Genomic DNA, 22287 nt, shown 5'->3' on the forward strand with positions numbered 1-22287 from the left:
CACAGCAGCAGGAAGCTGCTGAGTCCATGAACGGCCTTTAGTGACCTGCAGGTGGAGACATCCAGTGGACAAAAGGTGAACTGCACCTCAGTATTCAGCTGTGATTGTTTGTGTGACGGCTCTGCTGATGAAGGTGGAGACAGACCTGAGTCTTCATCACTGCTGCGCTCAGCTGTCTGAGTGTTTCTTTCATTTCTGCTGTTCTTGTGTTGGTGGAGATGAGATGGAGCGCAAACATCATCCCTGCACCGTCTGATCTGACATTCAGTGTCTGCTGAAGAGTTCTCCTCCTCTTTCCTCCATTTCCTCCTTTTCTTCAGAAACTCTTCGGCCTCCTCAAAGTCCTCCTCTCTGCTCCTCACAGTTTGTCACCTGAGGAGATCTTTGAAGGCCTGAGACGCTCTGTGAAGAACTCTGATCTTTACCAGGATCTAGTCGGAACTGAGGGCAAATTTTCTTTGAAAATTACTTAGAATTACGTCACTAAGGGCGCGTTTTTGGACAAGGAAGCAATCCCAGGTGTTTACTTTCACCCCCGTTTAATATAAACAGCTGTCTCTGCACCGTGCGTCATGACGTCATATCTCCTCCGCCGTGCGCCCTGTCGTGGAGACACATGACGTAGGAAAAAAAAGCGTCCGTTACCGGGAGGAAGAGGGCGAACGTCCTGCACGAGGACAGGTAAAGATCTGCCGCTGATTTCATCTGCAGGGGAAAAGGAAGGGGTTATTGATCACTGATGGAAGAGATTCTAAGTTTATTATCGATAATCAGAGAGAGGGAGAGAGAGAGAGAGAGAGAGAGAGAGAGAGAGAGAGAGAGCGCATCATTCTGCTTCATCACACTGCAGCTCAGTGTGTGTGTGTGTGTGTGTGTGTGTGTGTGTGTGTGTGTGTGTGTGTGTTGCAGCGGGGTGTTTCCTGCTGCAGGACGACAAAGACTCAAACACTCCCGACCGCAAAAACTACCGCATCACGTCTCTGATGTGCATCTGTAAGATTTCTGAAGTCTTAAGATTTAATATTCCTACAATGTTTCGCGTTTCTATACAAACTGATATTTCCCGTGCTAGTTAATTTGTATGACTCATTCTGGTGATCAGCTGAAACTTCACTCTTTCTAACGGGAGCGTTTAAAGATCACGTGGTCAGTGATCAGACTTAATTGGTGTCTGACAGTAAAGTGACTGAGAAAACATAAAGAACTAAATCAAATCAAATACAACATTATTCATTATGTAATAAATTGTACAGATGACATTGTAAAGATATTTATATATCATAAACATTTTTATATAAACATTCACACACACACACACACACACACACACACACACACACACACGTATAAGCAGAACTCAGCTCAGACCCGTAGATCATGTCAAAATTGAAGCGTGATTTATCGTAGAGTGATTTATCATAAGATTAGTTGGTGGTGGAATCTGGAGCGATGTAGCAGAGCTGGCTGGATTATGTTCTGTTAGTTAGAGGCAAAGAGGGCAGGTAGTGGCTTCAACGTTCAGGAAGAAGATGTTAGGCTGACGAGCATCAGGGCATCACAGGCAAATTAGGATACAGGAGATGATGGACCTGAAGTACAGGTAAAATAGGATTATGCAGGTAGAAAATTGTAGAGAACCAGGAGAATCAGTCAGACATAGAACCACTATGACACAGAATGAATTTGTGAAGAGTAGAGTGAAGGACCAGGGTTTATCTACTGCAGGCTCCAGTTGATGAGTGGACTGGCAGCAGGTGTTCAGGTGAGGCAGGAGAAGGAAAGCAGGTCACCACATCTGGATTGAAACAGACACACCCATAGACACAAACACAGAAGACGAACAGGAGGCCTAGGGAGGGGAAAACAGCAGAAACACTAAGGGTGAGGGAGGACCCCAACAGTCCTCCCCCTCTCATGGGGGGCCTCCAGGCCACTGGTGGATACAATGCAAATCCCTGACCATTCCCCCCCAGGGATCAATAAAGTATTCTGATTCTGATCTGAGCATCCAGGGTGAAAGACTAGGGTCTGGTGGTGGTAGCTCGTTAAATCATCATTACTCAGCAGCTTGAGTCTCCTTTCAGTTTGCAGCAGTGGTGGAGGTGCATTTGGACAGAGGGGACAACGACCTCTCCTTCTTATGAGTAAAACAGGGGAAGCATGTAACCCAGAAATTACTTAAATGGAGATGAGCCTGTAATATAAAAAGTCAAATCAAATCCCCCTTTTGACTGCAAGAGACCTTCAGCAGACTCTGGAGTGGTGGTGTGTTCTACTGTGCAGCAACACCTCCACAAATGGGACCTTCATAGGAGAGTGCAACCCCAGGTTTTTACTTTGACCACCCGGTTTATATAAACAGCTGTCTCTGCACCGTGCGTCATGACATCAGAGCTCTTCCGCTCCTCTTCATAGAAGAGTTATCAGAAGAAAACTTTCCTGCATCCCCACCACAAAATTCAGTTTTCAAAGGAACATCTAAGAAGAAGAAGAAGAAGAAATCCTTTTATTAGTCACAATTACATACACAACATGCAAAGTTGGGGGGGAGACTGCACACTTTATGCATTTGTGAAATTCTTTCTCCGCTTTTAACCCATCCTGGTCGTCCTTCCTCCACGGCAGACCAGGAGCGGTGGGCTGCCAGGTGACCGGTGCCCAGGGACTTCTTTGTCACCATTGGTCAGGTGGTGATCTTCCTGCATGTTTTTAGTGGGGGTATTTTTATGGAGGATACCCCAGGTGAGCATGGGGAGAACATACAGCAGCAGGCACTGAAGGCATGGTGGAGGACACGCCACCAGTGCCCACAGCGGGATTCGAACCCGCTGTAGGTGCTGGTGGTGTGCATCAAGCCTGATGCATGTAGGAAACAGTCCTGTGGACTGATGGAGTTAAAATAGACATTTTTTGGATACAGTGAGCCAAGTTATGTTTGGAGGAAAAAGGATGCAGAATTTCATGAGAAGAACACCTCTCCAACTGTCCAGCATGTCAATGGATCCATCATGCTTTGGACCTCTGATGCAGCCAGTGGACGGGGAACATTTCACTGGTAGAGGGAAGAATGGATTCAGTTAAACACCAACAAATTCTGCAATGAGGCGTCACAGCATCTGTGGACAAGCTGAAGATGGGAAGAGGATGGCTGGTACAAAGGAGCACCTGAAGTCGTTTTATAGGGTTGTTTTATACCTGGGCGAGGTGATCTGGTGGCTGAATGAGTTGCCCATCTGTCACAGCTCATTATAGAAAAGGTGAAGGGGGTTATCCAGGCTGGATTTAATCTTGTCCTTTATCCTCTTCTTCACCACTGACTCCAGATGGTCCAGTTCCAGTCAGACCACAGAGCTGGCCCTCCTCACTAGCTTATTGAGTCTGATGCCACCACCCGAGCACACCACAGCAAGGGACAGAGTGCTGGCCATTACAACAAATGATCAGTTTGTATTTATAAAATATGAATTCTACATTTAGACTCTGAATGTGACCAGGTCCCATTAACCAAATAAGTTGGTTAATTTTACCCAGAAGAGATGCTCTCTGCTCTGTTTTCCATCATCATCATCATCACCATCATCATCATCCTTGTCTGTCTGAAACCAAACCAGATTACATTAGATTGTCTCTCAACCCTAATCTCTCTGTCTCTGCCCCCATCCCTTGTGCTACCATGGCAACCCTTCACCTGACAGATGGTAACCATTGGGCTCAGGGTGATGACATCATCAAATAGTGACATGGACAGGAAGACACAGGAGAGTTCTAAAATTAATCCTGCATTCATATAATCTGAAACCAGAATTTTGAAACATTCCACAGGTAAACAGGCTGATTGGTAACAGGTGAGAGCACCATGACTGGGTATGAAAGGGATATCCTGAAAAGGCTCAGTCGATCATAGAGGATGCTGGGATGCTTTGTGAACACATGATTGGATAAAGGAGATGAACACATGGACTCAGAGACACTTCAGAAAACTGCTGTCAGTTGAATGGAAATGCATTTTACATGGATTCCAGACTTTTCCGGAATCAGGGCTGTGAAACTGAGTTATTTACTGGTTTTCTCCACAGATTGCTACAACCTGAAAGGCCAGGGTCATGTGACTGATGGGGGCTGTTAGCACTGCTGTTAGCCAGCTAATCTGTTGATGCAGTTTCCTATAGAGTACATTGGCTGTTGCTTTGGTAATGTTTGAGATATTTGAATTGTTGTGAAATGACGCATTTCAGAAGAAAATGATTCTTGAAAATGAGTTGATAAAAATGTGAATTTGTTGTAATAACATTGGTCTCCTTTATTATCAGTTTGTACTGACAGAAGTACTGAGTAGGGTTGCCACCCGTCCCGTAAAATACGGAATCGTACTTTAATTGACAATTAAATGTTGCGTCCCGTATTGGTTCAATACGGGACGCGATTTGTTCCGTATTTTCACAAAAGTCCAACACACATGTCTGTCACACACACATCAACACTAAATCTAACAATAATGAACAAAATAAAACACAGGAAATACCAAGGCCAGCAAAATTGTCGTGGCAGGATCTACGCAGGACCCCAGTCAGTTAATAAATAAATATTGTTAACAGAAAACGTATATTTTTTAAATATATATTTCCTAGATTAAAAATGTTTGTAGAGCTTTCTGTGTAATCTATGTCAAAATGTTTATATTTTGAGGAATACAGTGTTCAGTGATCATTGCATAAATTCTTTTATTAGTGTGGTTTAACTGTTTGGATGACCTCATCTGACCTATCTCATTAACTAGGTTAATTGATTGGGCAATAAATAAGTTGTGTGCATATGGCACTTTGTTATATATTTTCCTCATTGTATGTTCAATAGGGATGCTTGTAATTACGGCTTTATGTAGGCTAATTAACAGCACTTTATATGTAACAATGTTGCACAATAAAGAATGTGTTCACTGGCAATAAAGCATTTCAAGATCAAGTATTGCTTTCTTGATCACCCCTTTACTAAAAGCAGTGGCACAAAATAAAACATACCACTGCTGCGAGTGCCCCACTTCATGGGAGTTGGGCCGTGGTGGTCATGGCCCCGAGGAGCTGTGGTGGGTGTCCCTTATTTTCATTTCTGAAAGATGGCAACCCTAGTACTGAGTTTCAGACTCATTAAATGATCTGCGGGAAGGTCCTGTGACTCTCACGCGAAACATTAATACTGAAATTCGGCTGGGTTTAAATAAGACTGCTAACACATCTACTCAAATTTAATTTGTGAATTTGAACTACTTTCTTGTGTGTTGTATGGCAGCACCATCAGAAAACAACTGTCCAATCAGAGCAGAGTATGTAAATAACATGTTTGACACACACACACACACACACACACACACACACACACACACACACACACACACAGAGAGCAACAGCTTAATGAGAGGCGAGAGAATACTACTTTGTATTGTATACTTTGTATACTGCTGTGACTGCAGCATTACTGTAGCTCAGTGCACTCAGGTGCGTATTTGTCCTACAGCTTCTATGAAAGGTTAGATTTAGTTGATTTGATGGAGGCTGGAATGACGAGTTTCCTATTTTCAGACACACGTGAATGCAGTGTTTCCCTGACAGCTAATCAGCCTTCAGCTCTTTTTGCTCTCTCTTGTCAGGAGCCAATCATGAGTCTCATCAGTTCTGACATCACATCACTAATCTCCATGATACCAAGTGTTCACTGTGTCTCAGGTGAATCACCATGACGACAGAACCAGGTGAGCCAAAGGAGGACCAGCCCAAAGAGGCGGAGTCTTTCCCTGAAGCTGCTGCACACTCTACACCTAAACAGGTAAAAAAAGAAAAGAACAATCAATAAACTGATAATTGATCAGGAATGTGAAATCTGACATCACTTCCTGTGTCCTCAGGGAGAGGAGGTCGGGCCATCTCAGATCCAAGCTCAGAGCTCACTGGCTGAGGACTCAACCAGTCACCTGTCATCAAGCAGTTGGATCGCTCGCTCTCCGGCCAGAAACCCACTGAGCTTCAGGACGATGCAGACCAAAGTGACCCTGCTGGACGGCTCACTGTTCACCTGCACTGTGGAGGTGAGACAAGTGGAGATAGGTGAGACATGTGAGATCAAACAGGTGGAGAGAGAAGAGGTCTGGCAAATAGAAGTGAGACAGGTGGAGACAGGTAGAGGTCAAATGTCACACAAGGACAGGACACAAGTGTAGGTGAGGGATGGAAACAGGTGAAGACAGATGGAAATCAGACAGGTGAGCTGGATGGAGTCAGATGCAAGTTAGACAGGTGGAGGAGGTGTAAAAAGATAACAATGAATGGTATTTGTGATTGGCTAATCAATAAAAATGTAGTCTATGCAGTTTTCCTAGAAGTGGACTGGACTGTTTCTGCACCTTTTGTTCCCCTTGTTTTGAATCTTTGTAATGACGGAAAAGTTTTGATCATGTCACTTTTATGGATGGAAGAATGACCTTAATCAGGTGACAACAGGTTTATAAACTAGAAATTTGAGGAAAAGGGTTGCTGGTTTTGTCTCATTCTATTTCATTTGACCTGAGGACAGGAGTTTTTGAGAACTAGGACTTAAAAGTGTGTAAAAGTGTTTCTGACATCTGTATAGTGTCAATCGGAGGCCTGGACCACTATAGGAGACACATCACAGCCCCACAAACACAGACATTATCAAACACCACCTCACACGGATGACATATACAGATCCTCTACTGCATCACTGCATTACAGGCACAGGCCCAAGGGCCACAAAGACCCTCAAAACCACCACAAAAAGGAACCTCAGGAAGACAATCATACTCAACCCTGACTGTGTGTGCACAGGAGTAACAGTAAACATCATGCTACTTAAAGACAGAATTTCTCCTGCAGAATGTTTTTTTTACTGATATTATTGAAGTAACCCTTTCTTGCCTTTCATGTGTAGAAACGTGCTCGTGGGCTTCAGTTGTTTGAGAAGGTTTGTGAACACATCAACCTGCTGGAGAGAGACTACTTCGCCTTGTCCTTCAGAGATGCAGACAACAACAAAGTACGCGTCTGTCTGCTTACCTGTCCATCTGTTTATCTGTCTGTCTGTCTGATCTCCAATCTGACCTTTACCCTTTTGTCTTGTAGAACTGGTTGGATCCAGCAAAAGAGATGAAGAAGCAGGTCAGAGGTCAGTAGCTCTGCCGCTTCTCTAAGGGGGGCAAGGCATTATAAGATTGATCCTGACTGGCTGGTTTTCCACAGCAGATTCTGGTCCAGCAGAAAATGCATTGATTAGTTAACTGGCTAACTGGTTAGTCCAGCCTCTCCGGGAACCATCACCTTATCGTGGTGGAGATGTTTCTGTGTCCCGGTGAACCTGAGGGCTATGTTGTCTGGAGCCTAGTGCTCCTGGTAGGGTCTCCCATGACAGATTAGTCTCTGGCGAGGGCCCAGACTAAGAATGGTTCAAACAGATCCCATGAAAGAATGTCAAAAAAGAGGTGATACCTGTCTGGAGCCAGGCCTGGACAGAGGGCCCGTCAGTGAGCACCTGGTCACTGACAGACCTGGGCGGCAGAAGCTGGCTCTGGGGACGTGGAACATCACCTCTCTGTGGGGGAAGGAGCCGGAGCTTGTGCGTGAGATAGAGCGCTACCCGTTGGATCTGGTGGGGCTCCGGTTCCGTTCTCCTGGATAGGGGATGGACTCTTTTCTTCTCCGGAGTCACCCAAGGTCTGAGGTGCCGGGTTGGTGTGGGGATACTCACAAATCCTCGGCTGAGTGCCTCTACATTGCAGTTTACCCCAGTGGACGAGAGGGTCGCCTCCCTACGCCTTCGGGTTATGAGGGGAAAATTCTGACTGTTGTTTGTGCATATGCACCGAACAGCAGTTCAGAGTATTCGGCCTTTTTGGAGACCCTGAGTGGAGTCCTGCATGGGGCTCCGGTAGGGGACTCCTTAGTCCTTCTCTGGGACTTCAACACACATGTTGGCAACGATGGAGACACCTGGAGAGGCGTGATTGGGAGGAATGGCCCCCTGATCTGAACCTGAGCGGTTGTTTGTTACTGGACTTCTGCGCTAGTCATGGACTGTCCGTAATGAACACCATGTTCGAACATAAGGACACTCATAAGTGTACATGGTACCAGGCCAAAGGTCGAAGGTCGATGATTGATTTCGTTATCGTATCATCTGACCTGAGGCCACATGTTTTGGACACTCGGGTGAAGAGAGGGGCGAAGTTGTCAACTGATCACCATCTGGTGGTGAGTCCGAGGGTGGCGGAAGACTTTAGACAGACCTGGTAAACCCAAGCATGTGAACTGGGAACATCTGGAAGAGGCCCCTGTCTAAGAGATCTTCAACTCATACTTCCGGCAGAGCTTTTCTGGCATCCCGGTGGAGATTGGGGGCATCGAACCTGAGTGGGCGATGTTCAAAGCTTCCATTGCTGAAGCTGTGGCGGAGAGCTGTGTTCTAAAGGTCTTGGGTGCCTCAAGGGGCGGTAACCCTCGAACACCGTGGTGGACACCAGTGGTCAGGGAAGCTATCTGACTGAAGAAGGAGTCCTTCCAGGATATGTTATCTCGGAGGATTCCAGATGCAGTTGCAAGGTACTGACAGGCCTGACGGGCAGTTGCTTCTGCCATAGGGGAGGCTAAGCAGCAGGTGTGGGAGGAGTTCGGAGCAGCCATGGAGAAGGACTTTCGGTCAGCACCAAGGTGTTTCCGGAAAACTGTCCGAAACCTCAGGAAGGGGAAATGGGGAACCATCCAAGCTGTGTACAGTAAGGATGGGACACAGTTGACCTCTACGGAGGAGGTAGTCGGGCGGTGGAAGGAGCACTTTGAGGAACTCCTGCATCAGACCAATAAGCCCTCTATTGTTGAGGCAGAGCTGGTCGCTGATGGGGAATCATCATCAATTACCCTGGTGGAAGTCACAGAGGTAGTCAAACAACTCCGCAGTGGCAAAGCCCCGGGGACTGATGAGATCCGTCAAGAAATGCTGAAGGCTCTGGGTGTTCAGGGGCTGTCTTGGATCACACGTCTCTTCAACATTGTGTGGAAGTCTGGGACAATTCCTAGGGAGTGGCAAATTAGGGTGGTGGTCCCCTTGTGTGTGTGTGTGCCAATTACAGGGGCATCACACTACTCAACCTCCCTGGTAATGTCTACTCCAGGGTGTTGGAAAGGAGGGTTCGGCCGATAGTGGAACCTCAGATTGAAGAGGAACAATGCGATTCCATCCTGGCTGTGGAACAACGGACCAGCTACTTACTCTTGCAAGGATCCTGAAGGGGACCTGAGAGTATGCCCATCCGGTTTACATGTGTTTTGTGGACTTGAGGAAGGCATATGACTGGGTCCCTCGGGAGATATTGTGGGAGGTGCTGCGGGCATATGGGGTGAGGGGTTCACTTCTCAGGGCCTTCCAATCTTTATATGCCCAAGGCAAGAGCTGTGTTTGGGTACTCGGCAGTAAGTCGGACTTGTTTCTGGTGGGGGTTGGTCTCCGTCAGGTCTGTGCCTTGTCACCAATCATGTTTGTGATATTCATGGACAGGGTGTAGTCGGGGGGAGGAGGGTCTGCAGTTTGGTGTGCTGAGGGTCTCATCACTGCTTTTTGCAGATGATGTGGTCCTGTTGGCATCATCTGTCTGTGACCTCCGGCACTCACTGGATCGGTTCGCAGCAGAGTGTGAAGCGGCGGGGATGAGGATCAGCACCTCTAAATCTGAGGCCATGGTTCTCAGCAGGAAACCGATGGATTGCCTACTCCGGGTAGGGAATGAGTCCTTGTCCCAAATGAAGGAGTTCAAGTACCTCAGGGTCTTGTTCACGAGTGAGGGAACAATGGAACGTGAGACTGGTCGGAGAATTGGAGCAGCGGGGGCAGTATTACGTTTGCTCTACTGCACCGTTGTGACAAAAAGAGAGCTGAGCAAACTCTTGATCTACCGGTCAATCTTCGTTCCGACTCTCACCTATGGTCATGAGGGCTGGATTATGACCGAAAGAACTAGATCGCGGGTACAAGTGGCTGAAATGGGTTTCCTCAGGAGGGTGGCTGGCGTCTCCCTTAGAGATAGGATGAGAAGCTCAGTCATCCGTGAGGGACTCGGAGTAGAGTCGCTGCTCCTTTGCATTGAAAGGAGCCAGTTGAGGTGGTTCGGGCATCTGGTAAGGATGCCCCCTGGGCGCCTGCCCAGGGAGGTGTTCCAGGCACGTCCAGGTGGGAGGAGACCACGGGGAAGACTCAGCATTAGGTGGAGAGATTATATCTCCACACTGGCCTGGGAACGCCTCGGGATCCCCTAGTCAGAGCTGGTTAATGTGGCCCGGGAAAGGGAAGTTTGGGGTTCCCTGCTGAAGCTGTTGCCCCCGCGACCTGACCCCGGATAAGCAGTTGATGATGAAATGAGATGAGATGAGATGAGATGAGATGAGATGAGATGAGATGAGATGGTTAGTTCAGGTTAACTGTAATTTGCGAATTATTCCCTACCCTGTGTTTGCCAGGTGTTCCCTGGAATTTCTCATTCAATGTGAAGTTTTACCCTCCTGATCCAGCCCAGCTCTCTGAGGACATCACCAGGTAGTTTCACTCACCTGCCAATCAAAAATCATTCATGTCTTCAGTTGTTTGTACACCTGAGAAACACGGCATTCCTGTCTGTCTACAGGTACTTCCTTTGTCTCCAGCTCAGACAGGATATTGTTTCTGGTCGTCTTCCGTGCTCATTTGCAACACACACTGTCCTCGGCTCCTACACCATCCAATCAGAGCTTGGAGACTATGATCCTGGTACTGAACTCTACTGCACTAATACCCTACTATGTCCTATTGCACTCCATTGTACCCTCCTCTACTAAGTCTTTCTTACACTACCATAGCCCGATTTGCTTTACTCAAGGTTCAAGGCATCTTTATTATACGTGAGGGGCAATTTGTTGCACAGCCAGCAGTAACCACATAACAATCAGACGAATAATAAACATTTAATACAGTACACTACATACAGAAAAATCACATTGAGCTACTCTGCTGTGCTCTAATGTGCCTTATTGTACTAAACTGTGGAAGATTATCTCTGAAATTGTGTTCCAGAATCAAGGTTTACTCACTAGTTTTTGTCTGCAGCATTTAACCATATATCACAGCCTTCTTCAGTAAATTGATCTTATTCAGATGTCATCACATCACCTCAGTATTGAACTGTAATGTGAGATTCAGTTGAAAGCTATGATAAAATGCTAACTGAACCTTAAATGTCTGAATTTCCATGATAAGTCTTATCTCCCTGTCTGTTTCATATGACCTGTCTGTCTCTGATCACCTCTCTCTCTCTGTCTCTCTCTTTGTCTCTCTCTCTCTCTGTCTCTCTCTCTCTCTCTCTCTCTCTCTCTCTCTGTATGTATATATATTCTTCCAGAAGAGTGTGGTTCAGATTACGTCAGTGAACTCAGTTTTGCCCCAAATCAAACAAAAGAAATGGAGGAGAAGATCATGGAGCTACATAAAGCATACAGGTTCTGTATATTAAACATTAAATAAAATAACATTTACTGTGTTTAAAGCAGTAAAACAAACAATAAACAATAATACAACAAAAAAGAAACAAGCAATTATAAAACATGTGATTGATTGTATGTTCAGAGGAATGACTCCAGCTGAAGCAGAGATGCACTTCCTGGAAAATGTAAAGAAGCTTTCCATGTATGGAGTTGACCTTCATCATGCAAAGGTAAAGACATACAAAATATGATGCTAACCCTAAACTACATATAAACAGAAAACAAGAGCTGCTCATGTATGTAGGTTCACTTACGAAATACAATAAGAAGTCATTTAGAAATCTTTAGTCCCTCCCAGATGTTGCAAAACATGCCATACTTCAATTCAAAACACCATTGACTGAAGCCTCAGTGGTAAGCATAGATGTATGATAAAGTATAGACTAGTCCAATGAGATATGGATTTAGAATACTTTAATGTATATTGTGGATGGAGGAGAGCTAAGATGATGGAGGATGGATGTATATGGGTCTGGAGAGAGAAAAGTGGGATGAATGGATGGGGGATGAGGGGTGAACGATGAAGGGAGAACAGAATGATGGATGAGGAGACGATGGGTGAGGGATGAGTGTAGAGGGGTGAAGGGGTAAGGGGAAGAGTGAGGGATGAGGGGATGAGGGGCGAAATCTGGGCCATAAATGATTGGATAGAGGAGTCAGATGATTGACCAGTGTCTGTTAGCAGCAGGAAGACAGGAGGGAACTCGAGACTCAAGAAGTCAAGACTCTGGATGGAAGAGCCATCTCTTCAGATGCTTGGGATTTCTGGTGCACGTGAAAGAAGTTCAAGAGGAAAGATGTGATGAGCATTTCTGATGTCCTTCAGGTCATTGCGAATATATGCGAGGAATGACGGAGAAAATCAGCAGGTGAGACTTTTAGTGCTGTGGTCAGGGATTCCCTGCCTAGAAGTTGCAGATGCGGCTTCAGTGCCGAAGGAATGTCCAGAGTATAATTCAGGGAATGTCAGAGGGTTTTGGGTGAAGCTTCACTAGCTAGTACTGAGGCCTTTATGAAGTCATAAATAAGTAATTGATAGGTTTGTATTAGGAACAAATCCAGTCAAAAGAGTTAGAAGTAGACCAGACTGGCTGGTCCTGCTGCATTTATGTTGGTAGATAAGAGAGTCAGAATGGATGGATATGTCAGACATGTTGCATGTTGAGATGGTTTCTAGTTGAGGATAGCAGAACTCTGCAATCAGCTGGCGACCGGTTCAGGGTGTACCCCGCCTCTCGCCCCCGCAACCCCGAAAGGGATAGGTGGTATAGATAATGGATGGATGGGTAGCAGAACTCTAAGAAGCTTAGAAAGCCATGGAACATGGATTCTAACACTTTGTCTATAAAAGGAGACAGATGAGTCCTGAGTGGAGAGTAGTGATGCAGCAAGGAGGTCTGAAGTGAGGGGCAAACATTTTGGCACTTTGACATGCTTTGGCCTTACGGAGACCTTTGATTAACCTGCTGATGTATGAGTGAGACAAGGCTGGACACAGTGCCCCTGTGGACAGTTTATGAAGATGTTATGGTTGGATGTGATGAAGCTGGAGGTGGAATTGTGGAAAGCGTTGACACTATTCCATCTGGTCAGATATGATGAATGTAGCTGCCAAGCAAAGCTGGTGAGGATGGCATCATGTGAAACAGTGGCTAAATCTTCTGTCTTCTGGATCACTTGAAGATGGTGGCTATAAACAGAACAGAAGACGGTCAGAGCCTGGTATATATTATCTGAATTTCTGGAACGAGAAACGGCAGTCAGAAAATGAGTTTTTGTAACCTGGGATGTGGGAAGCTTGGATAATGAACTGGTGCGGGGCCAAAACTAGGGTGAGTCTACACACGAACTGCATAACTGTTCTCAGTTAATGATGTCTAAACTGGTGCTGTTGTTGGAGTAGATGGTGATGGTCGTCTTGGATTATTTCTGCCCCCAAAGAATGGCTGCTATGGTGATTGCATACATTTTGCAGATGGTGGAGGAAGGATTAGGACTTGTAAAATCAGGTGGGCATTCAGCTGAGAACCACCTGCCACTGTAGTAGATGCCAAAGCGAATGCAAGAAGATGTATGTGTGAACAGTCGGATGCTTGTATGTATTGCTTAAACTGGAAACTGAATTTCATTTAATATATTCAATATTACATTTCTTTTCCAGGTGCCATGTTGCTTTGTTTTTGATCGTTCAGATTTTGGTTTTATGTTTTTCATCATCATCATCATCATCATCATCACCATCATCTTTGAGCGATGGAAGGGTTTTCGTTAACAGCTTTTCTAGTTTTAGTTAACTGTTGCTTCTGTCATATTTGGGTTGGTGGGTTAGTTGTGGTTGATGCTACGATTTTAAAGAAGGTTTGTTAGAGTTTTGCTATATTATACATTTTCACTTCCAGTCTGTTGTTGTCAGTGATCTCCAGCCCTCTTTCTATTGGAAGAGGTCTGAACCTCTTTACTTTGTGAAAGTTTAAGAACCTGGTGATGGTTGGCATTGATGGCACTGCATTAAATAAACTGTACAGGAGTTAAATTACAACATGATGTGTGCAGAACAGTTTCGAATAAATATTCTTATTGTCTTATCAGTATATATTTCTGAATAACTGTAGAAAGAAAATTGTTTATAAATGGGTAAATTCTTTTAGCTACTGAAAACTAGTAACCCCTTAAAAGTTGTTTTATTGCAATTATATATTTACATATTTGGGTAAATGATTAATACAGATACATTTGCTGTGTTTGCTCTGTCATTTGTTCTGCTTTCTGATCCTCAACAATCTGATCAATCACCAACACATGACCCACTTCCTGTTCATGATCAATCATCTGTGTGTGTGTGTGTGTGTGTGTGTGTGTGTGTGTGTGTTCAGGGTGACAGTAATGATTTTTCCATCCTGGCTGTTTTCCATTGATTCAGTCTCTCAGTAACTCACAGAGAGAAGCCTGAAGCTTCACTGATCTGCCTCTAGTTCGGCACTACTTCATAGCAGTCAGATCTGAATCAGCAACAGTTCTGACAAGATCCATAGAGAGCTGATCACACTGAACACAGTTTACACAACACAGTGACATTCTGGTAGTATTTAAAATGCCACCAGTAGTCTAACCTCTAAAACTAACTCAGAAGGTCTCGATAAATTGAAGCATTTAGATAAAAGCGGACTTTACTTACCTAAGAAGCAGGATGTGGGTCAGCAACAGTTAAGTAGGTTGTGGAGATGGACAATATCAGAAGATAGATGGGTAAAAAAAAGAGGAACCAGAAACACAAAATCAGGCAGGCAGGGAGATCCAATGAATTAAAAAGCTGGGAAATCACCGCCATTGTCACTGACCAGGCATATACTCTGTGAGAATAATTGAGTAATAATACGCAACCTATACTCATTCCCAGACTGTCAAATACCGGCACTTTGCCATGCCCCATAGTATTTCATACAGAAGCACAAAGAAGCACTTTCAGCGTCTGTATGAGATGCACTGGGCTCTTACCAAGTGCCAAATGGCCAGAGCAACTGTTCTGTTCATCCAATATGTTTTCATCCCAGTGACAAACAAAACCTTCCTGCCACAAAGACTTTCTATCTGGCTAATGTTGTGAATCTGTCACAGTTTGATCAGGTTTAGGAATCAAAACTACTTGGTTAGGTTTAGGAAAATATTGTTCACTTTTGGATTCCCATGAGACATGGACCCCAGTCTCTCTCCACAATATCAACTGTGGAGTCACACTCCCCCGTGATGGGGGTGGGTGGGGCTGGGCTTTCTCTAACTATCTACACTGTCTTTAAAGAGTTGGGCTCCAAGTTGTTGGGCCTGCACCAGGTCAATAGATGGTCAATCTGTGAGGGTGGTGGTGTCATCCATGAACCTCAGGAGCTTGACAGATTGATGACTGGAGGCGCAGCTGTTGTTGTACATGGAGAGAGCAGAGGGGAAAGGATGCAGCCCTGGGAAGATCTGGTGCTGATGGTCTGGAAGTCTGAGACATGTTTTCCCAGCTTCTCGTCCTGCCTCCTGTCAGGCAGGGTCAGGTCAGGTTTGGCTCGGAGTTATGGGTGTTCTGCCTCAAAAAAAGCCTGTTGACTTCCCTCTCCAGAATGGAGAGAGTTGCCACAGTAATAGAGAAGAAGGGGCCTCTGAGCTGGGCAGTTGTGGAGAAGTCCAGTTGGTGGGCTGGAGCTGGTGGATGGAGTCACAGAAAATGGTGACAGTACTGACCCACTGTTTTTCAAATGGACAGCAGAACTCATGCAGTTTATTGGCCAGGCACAAGTTGTTAATAGAGTGGGGGGCTTTAGGTTTGTGTTTTGTCTGAGGCTCCTCCAGACAGAACCAGAGTTGTTGACTGATATAGCTATAGATATAGATCTATACAGTCATTTAGCTTCTCTCACCAACCTGAAAAAGCCTGGACTTTTGCTATGGTAATGTTACCATAGCATAAGCTCACCCTCCACTTGGTTTCACTGATCGCTGAAACTTAAACTGAAGCATCACAAGCCACAGACCCAAAGCACCAGCCAGTGATGTGAGGATGTAACTGAACAGCTACAGGGAGCATTAGCCTGCACAGAATGAGTTATTGTTCATGGAGATCTAAATGAGAGAGTATCTGTCATGACAGACTACCTCAAGTTCTGCATCACAACCACAGTTCCTGTTGAGACGTTCAAAGAACATCCTAACACCAAACATTGGACATCCACACATATTAAATACAGTTTAAAACAGAATAAAAGTCCTTGCAAAAACTTGGCATTCTTCAAGTCAACAAGCTACACAGTTAAAACTGATATGATTAAAGCCAAACTCAGATACAAAGACAAACTTGAACAGGAATTTAGTGAAATGAACATCAGACAAGCATTTCAAGAAGTAAAGACCCTCAGTGGGTGTGACGCAAGATCTACCATCTCCTCACACTCCAACAGACTCTGTCACTTGAGCTATAGCCCTGAATAATTCCCATGTCCATTTTGACATCCTTAACTATGTTATTGAGTGGGAAGAATCACAGAATCACTACACCTGCACCCTGCACACAAGAGGATGTAAGGTGACAGTTAAGCTGCTGCAAAGCAGGCAGGACCCTAGGACCCTACAGCATCCTGGCAAGGGTGCTGTCAAGGACTGTCCAGAGACTGTGCCATGGAGCTCTCTCCTCTTCTCCAATCATTCTTCTGTGAACAGAAGAACAGCGTACAGGAACTCAACAGTTTCCACTGCCTGGAAGACATTCGCTGTCATACTGGTGCTGAAGAAGTCCCGTCCCTCACAAACTATCACTGTTGACCAGTTGCACCATCCTCAATAATTATGATGCACCTGGAGAAACTGGTACTGAACACCTTTAGCTGTCAGTCTACAGCTGGACCACCACCAGTTTGCCTACAAGGCCAAGAGGAGAGCTGAGGACTGCTGTTGCATGTTTCCTCCATCCACTGCTGGAACCACTGAGCACCTTTATCAGAATCCTCTTACACCTCAGTTCTGCGAGTATGCCCCCCCCCCCCCCCCAAACTGCCATACGTCTTGTCATACTTCACTTCTTAATGACAGTGACTCTGGCGACTTATCTACACTAACACTAACCATGTCAGCAAACCTTAAACCTTGTGACTGATTCAGTTCATATTACTCTACTGCCCCCTGTTTTCTCACAATGCTGTCTGTCTCCAGCAGCAAGTTGTCCCATATCAAATATGCTGCTTTGAAAATTATTGGTTTCCCAACACCCAGCCTCTCAGATCTCAATAACAGAAACACCAGATGACATGAGGCTGGACACTCCCTTCTTTTTCATTCTACTCCCATCTGGTCCCAGACACGTGACACTTAGATGGAAAAGTATTCGCAACAGTTTTGTTCCCTCTGCCGTAACTAATCACAATAATGCACTATGATTTTTGTACAAATGTATCTGCTACACACAGAACACATAGTCTGCTGAACCAAATGTCTCCTTTAGGGACACTAAAATCTGTCTGTCTATTTATCTACCTATGTAACAGTACTGTTAGCATTGCTATCTTTGAGTTGTATGGTAAAGTTTCCCATGTAGACCAGCTGTTCTTTTCTATATTTTGCTCTGTCTGTCTGTCTGTCTGTCTGTCTGTCTGTCTGTCTGTCTGTCTGTCTGTCTGTCTGTCTGAATGGAGTAGATGGTAGGAAGCCGATTTGATTGCTTGCCTTCAGCTAAGTCAGAGGTAAGACTGTTTCCTCTGTCTGTAGGTGTGTTCTTATGCGTTTGTGTCAACTGTATGAGTATTCATACCAGCATCTTCATGTCACTGTTGCAGATGTCATCATTTAGTGTTTCCTTTATTTATTCTACACTTCTTCTTCTATTTGTTTACTTCAGAAAACATAATTTTCACCTCTCAGGTGTTCCTGGAGTATCCAGTCCTCCCATGCCATGACTCCATCCATCTAAGACCATTGAATATTTATTATTCTGCTAGTGTTCATGTTGCAGCTGACAAACATGCACAACATAATACCTAACAACCAAACATGCTGTGTTGGACTAGGACGAGTTGTAGGGAACCTTCAGTGTGCTCATATTAAGATACAGTAACCCCAAAGTCCTTAGTTATACAGTTCAGGACTGGAGTCCAGTTGTGAGAAGTCTTTTTCTATTGTCCTGGACTGTGTGCCCTTGCCATAATTTTGGTCATGAAATGAAATGAAATTTGGTCACAAACAGACAGACACAGACAGATATCACACTTTAATAGATATTGTTTCACATTGTGAAATATTATTTCTATTTGAATATTATTGTGTTTTTTCTCACAATTATCACAATTTTAGAAAGTCATTTAATAGGAATGTTTAGATTGTTTCCTCTTTCAAATCTTTTGGATCCAAACACCCAGCAGTCAGCTGTTCTATGAAGATAGTTCCAACCTCGAGTTGTCACACATAGTGGTATGGTCCACAGTCGTCTGCCACAGTCAGACCAAAATTCACTTCCCATTCATTTCTATGTGTAATGGAGCAAGACACATTCGATTCTGCTTTTGAATTGACCAGCCTGCTTTGCTTCCTGCAGACTTCAGAGAGAGGTGGTGGCCTCTCATTCAGGAAAAAATGTTGTTCTCCATCACCATCATTTTTGGCTACAGCTCAAGAGTAAAATTCAGCAGTATTTCAGTCTGACCGTTACATTAGCTAACTGAAACAGCAAGTGCTTTGGATGACAGTGAGAGACTGAACTGCAGATGTCAGATTTCAGAGAAATGACTTGTGATCTCAGCTCTGATCTGGGTTCAGATTCCAACCGTCAGCAGGAAGCTGGACTAGCATTCAGGAAAACTACAGCCTTATCTTTACAAGCGAGTGATGGGAAAGTCATAATTTGATGATCGATCAGAAACATACTGAGCATGTGCTTTGTTTTAGGAAATAGAGGAAAAACAAGAATAGATCCATGAAGTGAACTAAACCCCTGACTAAAATATGCTTGTGTTCAATCATGGTAAATATTGGGAGAACAAGACCTTGAAGGACAATTTGACAGAATGAGCAACAGCCTGTTCCATTGTAGTCATTCATGAGTGTGTGCGTGTGTGTGTGTGTATGTGTGTTTTGTGTGTGTGTGTGTGTGTGTGTGTGTGTGTGTGTGTGTGTGTGTGTGTGTGTGTGTTTTTGTGTGTGTGCGTGTGTGTGTGTGTGTGTGTGTGTGTGTGTGTCTATATATGAAGGACTCGGAGGGTGTGGCCATCATGCTCGGTGTGTGCAGTAGTGGTCTACTAGTCTACAGAGACAGACTGAGGATCAACAGATTCTCATGGCCGAAGATCCTGAAGATCTCATACAAACGGAACAACTTCTACATCAAAATCCGACCTGGAGAGGTGAGATGCCAACACATACAGCAATACCACAGAGGAAGAGTGGAGGAAGACATGACAGCTGGAATGATGGACTTCAGACACCTGTGAATGTTTCATGCCTGATCGGGTCAATCAGTGCATGTTACGTTACTGTCAGATGTCACAACAGATGCAGCACCTTTTAGTTGGAGGAGTTCCCCAACTAAAAGGTGCTGCCACTGTGTGTTTTTTGTCACTCAGATTATATATCCTGGTCCTCTAAATGTAACAAGCTGGTTTTACCTGATGAAGTCACTAGGAGTCATGGAGTGACCAACAGCATTAGACATTCATTATCTATGGACCATGCATATCTACATCAACAGTAATTTAGAAATCTTTCTCTGAACCTGTGTTCGACAGATGAACGTGACATCTCCATCAAGGGGGTTCAACCATATTGGTCCAACCTCTGAAAAGACAAAAATGTGATTTCTTGATCAGTATGTTCACACATATCATGAAAATAATTTCTGAGGTGCCCTAATCAGACAGAATTTAACTGTGACAGTTTTGTAAGTTACAATCATAGGTGTTTTCTGTCCTGTCCAGGACTAGATATCACTTATCATAAAAGTACATCAGTATCATAAAAAATCATCCCAAGTTATCAAGTTGAGGAGGACAAAATACTCTATATATACTCTAAATACCAACATTACTTTCACTTAGAAAAATACTGACTTGTTTTAGAGCAGGGCCCTCATCAGAGTGTATTCAGGTTCAATTCAGTAATACACAAAAGGACATAGTGCACAGCTGGAAACTGGACGCAGTTATTTAGGAACCAGTCACCTTTCTTATCCCACGGTTGTAGATATAAAGCCGAATCACAATTGTATACTAAAGTCTAATTTAAACCCCATTACATGCAATACAAATTTTCACAAATCATATCATTGGTTCATTAGTTGGACCAGTGTGTTCGCAAATATCATGAAAAACATTTCTTCTAAAAATAAACATGAAGTTAAATATAAACCAGCTGATTAGAGACCAAAGAAACATTTCACTAACAGCAAAAATGCCATGCAACACAGCTGTCAGTGATATATCCCTGATCTGTTTGTCCATCTCCAGTTTGACCGATGTGAGTCTCTTGGTATGTCTCCAGTTTGAGTCTCTTGTTATATCTCCAGTTTGACCAGTTTGAGTCTCTTGTTATATCTCCAGTTTGACCAGTTTGAGTCTACCATTGGCTTCAAGCTGCTGAACCACAGAGCGGCTAAAAGACTGTGGAAAGTCTGTGTGGAGCATCACTCCTTCTTCAGGTCAGTCATAGTGGCTCTGTGATGTGGTTAAGGTCATGATGTGACATGACACAATGTGTCACATGATGCCAAACATGATATGATGTGACAGGACAGTGTGACGTGACATCAAGTGAAGACACAATTTGACAACTGTCTGCCCTCCCTGTCTGTCTTTCAGGCTGATGTCCCCAGAAGAAACCCCTAAGAAGTTACTGTCTCTGGGGTCAAAGTTTCGCTACAGCGGTCGGACTCAGATCCAGACTCGCAGAGCCAGCGCTCAGATCTCCAGACCTGCACCACATTTCCCACGATGCATCAGCAAGAGGAACATGCTGAGCCGCAGCCTGGATGGAGGTATTCATGCTGATCATGCTAGGACTGGTCCCTGACGTAGTACTGATCCTTGTAGAAGAACTGGTGCCTGTGGTAGTACTTGTACTATTTTATTGTCCCAGTAAACGTTGAACTGATCTCGATGGTAATAGTAGTGGTTATGGTCCCAGTAATAGTGGTTCTGCTCCTGGTAGTCATACTACTATTTTCAGTAGTCCTAGTTTCTGGTCTCAGTAGTCATCGTACTGGTCTAAGTATCAGAAATACTGGTTTCAGTGCTAGTAGCCCTGGTCCTGTTAGTAGTAGTATTCTTTCTTGCAGTTGTGTTACTTGTTCCAGTAATTGTAGTTCTGGTCACAGTAGTCATAGTATTGGTCCCTGGAGTAGTAGTAGGACTGGTCCTAGTAGTAATACTATTGATCTCAGCAGTAGTGGTGGTACTGGTCCTAGTAGTCGTATTCCTGATCCCCTTACTTTTAATTATGGTCCCAGTATTCACAGTACTCAGCCCAGTGTTAGTAGTAGTGGTACCACTAGCAGTCGTGCTGCCATTAGTTGTTTTGACCCCAGTAGTAGAACTTCTGGTCACAGCAGTAGTAGCACTGGTTCCAGTAGTTTTAGTAGCAGAAGTGTCCAACCATCTATCTGTCTCAATGTTTTAGGGATTTGGGTTTTATGATTTCAGGTTCAGCTCAGTGATTGGTCAGTTATTTCTTGAACTTGTTGATGCACTTGTCCAAGTAGTTATAGATCTGGTCTCAGGAGCAGTAGTAGCTGTTGTCTCAGTATTACTAGTGATACTGGTCTCAGTGGTAGCAGCATGAGAGTTCATGTTCAAGAACCCCAAACTTACGTAAATGAGTTCTTTCTTGTGCTTGTTGGTGATAAGAATTTTTGATTGGTTCTCAGCTTCCAGGGCCACGTCCTCTCTGATTGGCTCTCCAGCCATCACAGTGTCCCCCAAAGCCAATGGTGATGCACACACAGGTAGAGCTCATTATTGCAGTAACACGGCTGCTGGCTGCTGTAGTACTGTAGTAGTATTGCACTGGGATTGGCCACAGCACTGAATGCTTCACTTTGTTCAGCTTGTCAGAGAAGGCTCTGCTTTATCAGACACATCTGGAACTGGTTGTATTCCTTTCTGTCCTAAGAAGTCCTCTGTTTCTGCCCTTGTGATTAGGTTGTCAGACCTCCGTCCTGTCATAACATAATCAGACAGATTTTTTTTATTCATCTTTTTATTAGATA

General features: G+C 44.4%; 1 protein-coding gene across 14 annotated transcripts in view; it reads left to right on the top strand.

Annotated features, from left to right (window-relative positions):
* The first annotated feature begins 606 nt into the window (after nucleotides 1-606).
* The window catches only part of epb41l3a (erythrocyte membrane protein band 4.1-like 3a), a 37555-nt gene continuing 15874 nt past the window's right edge, over nucleotides 607-22287 (top strand). For 10 of the 14 annotated variants that reach the window (XM_070985607.1, XM_070985609.1, XM_070985613.1 and 7 more), the window contains exons 1-14: nucleotides 622-681; nucleotides 5721-5820; nucleotides 5900-6079; nucleotides 6940-7044; nucleotides 7131-7173; nucleotides 10512-10587; nucleotides 10676-10797; nucleotides 11426-11522; nucleotides 11650-11737; nucleotides 17735-17779; nucleotides 19280-19432; nucleotides 20624-20721; nucleotides 20882-21057; nucleotides 21946-22023. In XM_070985607.1, the coding sequence (XP_070841708.1) occupies nucleotides 5731-5820; nucleotides 5900-6079; nucleotides 6940-7044; nucleotides 7131-7173; nucleotides 10512-10587; nucleotides 10676-10797; nucleotides 11426-11522; nucleotides 11650-11737; nucleotides 17735-17779; nucleotides 19280-19432; nucleotides 20624-20721; nucleotides 20882-21057; nucleotides 21946-22023 (1351 nt within the window). In that variant the 5' untranslated portion in view covers nucleotides 622-681; nucleotides 5721-5730. Of the gene's footprint in view, nucleotides 682-5720; nucleotides 5821-5899; nucleotides 6080-6939; nucleotides 7045-7130; nucleotides 7174-10511; nucleotides 10588-10675; nucleotides 10798-11425; nucleotides 11523-11649; nucleotides 11738-17734; nucleotides 17780-19279; nucleotides 19433-20623; nucleotides 20722-20881; nucleotides 21058-21945; nucleotides 22024-22287 lie in introns of all 14 variants that reach the window. The other 4 variants (XM_070985608.1, XM_070985612.1, XM_070985610.1 and 1 more) reach the window with 4 other exon arrangements.

Source organism: Chaetodon trifascialis, chromosome 18 (assembly GCF_039877785.1).
Source record: "Chaetodon trifascialis isolate fChaTrf1 chromosome 18, fChaTrf1.hap1, whole genome shotgun sequence".
NCBI lineage: Eukaryota > Metazoa > Chordata > Actinopteri > Chaetodontiformes > Chaetodontidae > Chaetodon > Chaetodon trifascialis.